Genomic DNA, 7,998 nt, shown 5'->3' on the forward strand with positions numbered 1-7,998 from the left:
CCTATCACCCTCACCTTGACCTCCTTCCACCTATCGCATTTCCAACGCTCCTCCCCCAAGTCCCTCCTCCCTACCTTTTATCTTAGCCTGCTGGACACACTTTCCTCAGTCCTGAAGAAGGGCTTATGCCCGAAACGTCGATTCTCCTGTTCCTTGGATGCTGCCTGACCTGCTGCACTTTTCCAGCAACACAATTTCAGCTCTGATCTTCAGCATCTGCAGTCCTCACTTTCTCTGTTCCTGATTGGGCCAGCAACTATTGACTGTCTTTAATTGACCTTTCACAGTTAGTGATGAGTTGACTTCTTAAACAGCTGCGGTCCAATTTGTACTTTAAGTGCTGTGGGAGGAATTTCCAGGATTTTAACCCAGTTACACTAAAGAAAAGTCAATATATTTCCATGTCAGGATAAGGAGTGCTTTGGGGAGGAACTTGTTGTTGGTTTTGAAGGTGCTTTGAAGAAGACAGTGAATTTTTGCAGTGCAACTTGTGGGTGGTGTTTACTGCTGCTACCGGGTATCACCAATGGAGGAAGTGAATTGTTGTGGATGTGGTTCCAACCAAACTGACTGCATTGTCCTGAATGGCATCATGCTTGAGTGCTTTTGGAACTGTCCTTATCTGAACAAATGGGGGTATTCCATGACACTCCTGGCTTGTGTTTTGTAAATAGCTTTGAGAAGTTAGGAGGTACATTGTTTATTGTAGCCTCCAACTATTTTTGTATCTATGGTATTTATATGTCCGGGCCAGTTTGGCTTCTGGCAGTGCTGTTATTATCAAACTCTGGGTAAAGTTCCCCAATTCATTATGGTTTTATGTGGGCCACCCCAAACAGTTAAGCTCCCAGGTATGGAGGATGATGTGGTTCTCCATCTTTATTCACCCACCATCAGTTGATTGCAACAAATTTAACATAATCCCTTTCTTTTTTAGGTAAGTACATTTGGATCTGGAAGAAAATGTTTTAAATGCCATTGATTTAAGCAGACTTTCTTGATTGACAAAGATTGAGCTTATTAATTACTAAATTTGAGAAAAATTAGTAATACAGCAAAAATACAGATTAGAATTAAAAGGTGAGTGGAGGGATTAAAATCTCTTCATTAGAATACAACAGAGAAAAAAAAAAGAATTGGCTTAGTTGTAACTCTCTTGGAAAATTTAATGGAATAATAGATTGTCTACTAAACAATAACTGTTCCAATATAGTAACATCCCACAAGCACACCCTTGGCAAAAAGCTGTTTCAGAAAACAGGTTGTCTCACGTGCAACTCCAGTAGCCCGGGACGAAAAATATCAAGAGAACTCAGTGTAGCACGGAGAGATGTACTGCAGCAACAGACCCAGAGTTGGTAAAGTGTGGTGCTGAAAAAGGCACAGCAGGTGAGGCAATATCTGAGGAGCAAAGGAGTCAACGTTTTGGGCAGGACCCTTCTAGTCCTTCCTGAAACGTCGACTTCCTTGCTCTTTAGGTGCTGTCTGACCTGTGCTTTTTCCAGTGCTATACTTTGCCAACTCTGACTCTCTAGCATCTGCAATCCTCACTGTCTCCCAGCAACAGACCCAGCAACAACTGAGAGGAAAACCAAGAAACTAAAAATCCAGGATCTGAGTGCTTGACTGCACCCATTCAGTCTGTTTCGGTTGTATCAACCTTTTTTGTTTAAAAAAAACAGCCTTACAAGCTGTTTACTTTCAGTTTTCAATGGACCTCTTGGCAACTCTGTCTTAAAAGCCTATTTTTTAAAAAAAGTACAAAATAGACCATTAAAGTCATAGTATCATTGCAAGGGTTGGGAGGTAATCTATAGGGATTGTTAGGAAATCACTATGCTATTTGTTTAAAATTTTCTGACGCATTTAGTTATAATAGCTCATCAATCCCACACAGAATTTTCCTGAATTCATATTTGCACTTATTTGGACTCTTGATTTTGAAAATGGCTCTTGCCTGACACTTGCCTGAATTTTACTTGCTACTGATTAACCCATACCTGGATGTTGTCCAGATTTTCCTGCATTTTTGACATAGACTACTTCAGTATCTGAGGAATCACCAGTGGTGCTGACTATCCCTACTTCAAACCTTTATAATGGATGGAAGGTGATTAATGACACAACTCAAGATGGTTGATCCTAGGACATCACCTAGTGGAATTACTGCTGTGATGATCTTGATGAGATCACTGACCTCCAAAGCCATTTTCCTTTGTATAGTCATGATTCCAACGAGCTAGTGATGCTTGGCTGTATCCAATTTGGAATACATTGACTTTTGTAACTACTGCTGTTATCTTTGTGCTTGGGTGTTTCTCTCCAGTTTGAGAGACTGTGAGAATGTAGGAATAGAGAGAGAGACTTGTCCATTTCTAGTTACAGATTCATCTCACTAGCAATTACTTGAAATATCATTCACTCATATTCCTATGTTTGAGTTTGTATTCAATCTCAATTGTAGATATTTTAATTATTTCCAACTCATGAGCTTCTCATCAAGGTGTAAATTAAACAGCAGGTAAAAGTTTCTTCAGACTTGCTGGTTTTCGTCTTTTGAAAAGAATGATTTCAGTTCAGACTGTTTACTTTTAATGGTTTCATGAAGATTGGGTGATTACTGTGAGCATTTGAATTTTTTTTTCTTTTAAAAAAATCAGTCCATCAGTGATCCAGATGTTAAACTCAGATGATGGAAGTTGAAATTTGATGATCCGTCATTTATCACTGTTACGACCATTTGATTCCTATTTCACAGTGAATATAGGCCTTCTGGGGATGGCAGTTTTAACTTAAATGACATCAAAATCACCATTTGACTAGTGTCCAATTTATTATGTGGTAATATTACATAATTTATTATCTGTTTCTTGTCCCAGATTTGGAACACTGTAAACAACATGGAGAAAGCGACTGGTTGGTAATATTTGTCATGAATTCTTAGTGGTTGAATTTGCTTAATATTGACCACATTAGTTGACTTACCAGTGAACTAATTGCTGGACTTGTTTGTGGTAGACTAAGTGTACTTATCTTTATGGTTGCACTGTAAATTGGGAAATCTGAGATTGAGGAGTTAGTTGTGTTTTGCTCAGAAAGGATGAAATATTCCTGTCCATATTAAAAGTCATTGACATTTTATTTGATGTCAGAGATCAGAATTGCTTGGTAAGTATTTGATATTGCATTTAGAGTTATAGCTTCAATGGGTCATAAAATTAGTCACTGCAAGTGAATATTATGTAACCTTTGGATTGTCATTGGTGACTTGAAAATTTCTTGACACGATTAGTGAAATCAAACACAAAAACATTTTTACACTTAAAATTTTAATTTCTCAGTAAAAGCTGTACTCAAGTAATATGACTGCCCAACTAATTGAATTTATGACATTGTAGCCATCTTTCACACCTCAATTGTTTTGAAAAGGAACTCTGATTAAGTGTAAGAGTGGTCTGAATTGAGCAGGGATGATACTGCTTCATCTTTGGTAGTTAAAAGAAATCACTGTTATTGGTAGAGTTTGTGTATTTAATAAATGTATTGGTTGTAGAGGATTACAGGAGATATTCGAGTTTGTGGTCTAGGGACAAGGCCATTTATTTTCATTGATGTGTTTGGAAGTCATATTTAGTCATTCAGTATGCTTATTGATGTCTCATGAAATTGCACAGAATTGTAATTTAAATCATAAAATTGAAAGTGGAGTTATGTTAAGAGGAAGTAACTAAAATAGTGTCTGTTGTGAAATAAGAATGCAATCAGCTCAATTAATTTTACTATGAATTGTGTTCTTGTGGGTATTTCTGGCCAGAGGACGCTTTTATTGCTCATCCCTTCTTGCCATTTTGAACCACTGCAGTCCATGTGTTAGCAGTAGGGAGGGAATTCTACGATTTTGACCCATTGACACTGCAGGAGTATGGTAGGTAAGTTGTTGGAGGGGATTCTGAGAAACAGGATTTATATGCATTTGGAGAGGCAAGGACTGATGAGGAATAGTGAGCAATACTTTGAGCGTGGGAAGTCATGTCTCACAAGCTTGATTGGGCTTTTTGAGGATGTAACCAAAATTGGCAGCATGGTAGATGTTGTCAACCTGGAGTTTAGTAAAACCTTTTACACAGTTCTGCATGGTGGACGAATTGGTAAGGTCAGATCACATTGGATTTAGGCAGGGCTTGTGAATTAGATACAAAATTGGCCTGTTGGTAGGAGACAGAGGGTGGTGGTGATAGGTTATCTTTTGGACTGGTGGCCTGTCACCAACCGTGTTCTGCAGAGATCGGCTGTTGCTTGTCATTTACATAAAGATTTGGATGAGAATTTAGGAGGCATGGTTAGTAAGTTTCTGGTTAACACTAAAATTGCTTCTATCATCAACAGTGAAGAAGGTTATCTAAGATTACAAAAGGATCTTGATCAATTGGGCCAATGGGCTGAGGAATGGAGTTCAATTTGGATAAATGTATGGTATTGCATTTTAGTAAAACAAATGAGCAGAGCTGAAAAATGTGTTGCTGGAAAAGCGCAGCAGGTCAGGCAGCATCCAAGGAGCAGGAGAATCGACGTTTCGGGCATGAGCCCTTCTTCAGGAATCGCGATTCCTGAAGAAGGGCTCGTGCCCAAAAAGTCGATTCTCCTGCTCCTTGGATGCTGCCTGACCTGCTGCACTTTTCCAGCAACACATTTTTCAACTCTGATCTCCAGTATCTGCAGTCCTCACTTTCTCCTAAACAAATGAGCAGTACTTCAACAGTTAATGATAGGATCCTGGGTAGGGTTGTTAAATAGAGAGAGACCTAGGGGTTTAGACACATTGTTCTATGAAAGCTGCATCACAGGTAGACAGGGGGTTAAGAAGGTGTTTAGCACACTTTCCTTCATTGGCTGACGATTGAGTTGGGATGTCATGTTGAAGTTGTACAGGATGTTGGTGAGGCCACTTTTGGAGTACTGTGTACAGTTCTGGCTACCTGCAGTCGGAAGGTCACTATTAAATTTTGAGAAGGTTCAGAAAAGATTTACCAGGATGTTGCAGAGACTGGAGCGTTTGAGTTAAAAGGATAGGCTGGGACTATTTTCACTGGAATAATAGGAAGTTGAGGGGTGACTTCATAGAGGTTTATAAAATCATGAGGTTTAATAAGGTGAAAGCGAAGGTCTTTTCCCTAGGGTGGGGGGAGTTGAAAATGAGGGGGCATATATTTAAGGTGAGGGGAAGAAGATTTAAAAGGAACCTGAGGGGCAACTTTTTCACAGAGCGTGGTTTGTATGTGGAATGAGCTGCCGGAGGAAGTGGTAGATTCAGGTATAGTTACAACGTTTAAAAGACATTTGGATAGATACATGAATAGGGAAGGTTAGAGGGATGTGTGCCAAATTAAGGCAAGTGGAGTAGTTTAGTTTGGGTCGGCATGGATGAATTGGACCTATTTCCGTGCTGTATGACTCTGTGTGATTTGAAGGGGAGCTTACAGGGGGTGGTGTCCCTATGTATATGCTGCCTTTGTCATTCTAGATGGAAGTGATTGTTTGTTTGGAAGGTCCTATCAAAGGGGCCTTGGTGAATTTCTGCAGTGCATCTTGTAAATGGTGCACACTGCTGCTAGTGAGCATCAAGGGTGGAAAGAGTTGATGCATATGGATATGGTGGCAGTCAAGCAGGCTGCTTCAGTCTGCATGATATCAAACTGCTTGTGTATTGCTGGAACTCATCTGACTTGTGCCCTGTAGATAGTCGATAGGCTTTGAGGAGTCAGGAGGTAAGAATCAGTAAATAATGTACACATAATTCATTCATGGTATCAACTGGAATTTTTCCCCTCCAAACTGTGATAATGTGCAAATTATATTTGAATTCATTTCTTCCGCTTATATGATATGTCTTTTTCTCTCTTTTTTTCTTTCCTTAGTATACAACAAGTTTATGGAGCTCAACATCCCCCATTTGATCCCCGTCTACACAAAAAGTAGGTTTGCATTTGATTTATTGTTCTTGTCTGGTTTCATAAATCTGTTTTCGATTTGAATGACCTTCATCATGTTAATATGGCCAGAGCTTTGTGAAGCGAAAGAACAATTGATTTCTTATAATTATGTATCAGCCCTACCTAGATGTGACAGTGGATGAGTAGAACAAGGATAATCTAAATGATTTGTTCTCCGCTCAAACCAGGGTTAGAAGCTGAACTATAGTTAATTGATGTTGATAAAATGTAGAGCTGGAAAACCACATAAGGTCAGACAGCATCGGAGGAGCAGGAAAGTACAGGTTTTGGATGGAGACCCTTCATTAGAACTGGGAAGGAGAAAGGGAGCTCAGGAATAAATCGACGGATGGAGGTGGGGCTGAGGGAAAGATAGCTGGGATGGTGAAAGGTGGATGCAGGAAGGTCGGTAGGATGGTCATAGGTGGATGCAGGTAGGGGGTTATTGTGATTGGCCAGTGGGAAGATGGAGTGGATAGGTGAGAAGGAAGATAAGTCAAGAGGCGGGGAGGAGAGGGATGGCTGGCGATGGGTTGAGGTGGGAGGAGGAGTGGGGAGAGTTTGAAGCTAGTGAACTCTACATTGAGGCCATTGGGCTGTAAGTTTCCCAGGCAGAATATAAGGTGGTGTTCCTCCAGTTTGCATGTGGCCTCGTTTTGACAGTGGAGGGGGGAGGGTGGTGGTGTTGAAATGGCTGGCAACCAGAATGTGGTCTTGATTGGAGCATTTAGAGCAGTCCCTGAGTCTGCACTTGGTCTCCGATGTCGAGGAGACCACATCGGGAGCAACTGATGCAATAGACCAGGTTAGAATTGCAGATTAATCTCTGTCGGATTTGGAATGATTGTTTGTGGCCTTGGACAGAGGCAAATGGGAGATGTAGGGACAGGTGTTGCACTTCCTGTGGTTGCAGGGAAAGGTACCAGATGTGAAGGAGAGGTTGGTGTGGAACTGATAAGGGAGAATGACTGAACGGTCCCTACGGAAAGCAGGTAGGAGTGGAGAAGGAAATATCTTTTTCGTGGTGTCTGACTACTGTTGGTGAAAATGGCAAAGGATGATGCATTGGATTTGGAGATTGTGGGGTGGTAAGTTCTGAAGTTACTGTTTAACACTCCAGTGCAAATTGGGAGTTGCTCAATGCTGAGATGCCTTTTTGTTTCATACTTAGAGTATCTTTCCTAGCTTGTCAACTTCGTCTGTACCACTCCAGGTAATGAACAATTCTGTGTAATAATGGTTTAAAAGAAAATATGGTGGCCCTTTTAAAATATTTTGGAAATTTAAAATTTATTCTCAGGACCTGTTTGGAGAACATATGTTGGTTTAGAAGTTGGTGCTAGAAATATGTATTGGATAGCCAATGTAAATGGTAGAATTTAACTTACTAAATCTATCTCATTGTTGAGTGTCTGGTGGTAGCTGTGGTGGTGTTGGTGGTGGTGGTGATGGTGTTGGAGTGCATTACCGAAATGACCACTATCGCAAAAGAAACATCACCCTGCTTTTCCTTACTTGCCTCCGAGCCAAATTACTAAGGTGGCAATATTTTGCCAGTGGTGTATATATCTAGCATACATGAAAGAGCAACTGTATAGAGGTTTTTGAATATACCAAGTGTTAATTTTTCTGTGTGTGGTCTAAATCTTTCAAACTGGACTTTGGGGAATTTGTTTTGATGTACTGTGAACATTTGTCAGTTTTAAAATTGCAGGTGACCCGTGTACTTAGTCATAGAGATGTACAGCACGGAAGTAGACCCTTCAGTCCAACTCATCCATGCCAACCAGGTATCCTAATATAATCTAGTTCCATTTGTTAGCACTTGGCCCATACTCGTCTAAAGCCTTCCTATTCATATGTTAGGTTCTTTTCCCGAGGTTTCACACAAGAGATGCAATTCGCACACAGACTTCTGCAAGCAGTTAAAGTTTATTAAAGCATATACAAGCTAGGTGACCCCCTTTCATCTCGCCGCCATCCCTCGCCCCCCCCCCATCCCTCGCCC

The 7,998-nt window shown here is 40.6% G+C and overlaps 1 protein-coding gene across 3 annotated transcripts in view; it reads left to right on the forward strand.

The window, feature by feature from the left end:
* Window positions 1–7,998, forward strand: part of tbc1d22b (TBC1 domain family, member 22B) — a 308,460-nt gene that overhangs the window by 5,861 nt on the left and 294,601 nt on the right. For all 3 annotated transcript variants that reach the window (XM_043716742.1, XM_043716741.1, XM_043716743.1), the window contains exon 2: window positions 5,916–5,972. Coding sequence is in view for 2 of the 3 variants with exons in the window: in XM_043716741.1 (XP_043572676.1) it covers window positions 5,916–5,972 (57 nt within the window). In the remaining variant the exon portion in view is untranslated. The remainder of the gene's footprint in view (window positions 1–5,915; window positions 5,973–7,998) is intronic.

This window comes from Chiloscyllium plagiosum, chromosome 26, assembly GCF_004010195.1.
Source record: "Chiloscyllium plagiosum isolate BGI_BamShark_2017 chromosome 26, ASM401019v2, whole genome shotgun sequence".
NCBI lineage: Eukaryota > Metazoa > Chordata > Chondrichthyes > Orectolobiformes > Hemiscylliidae > Chiloscyllium > Chiloscyllium plagiosum.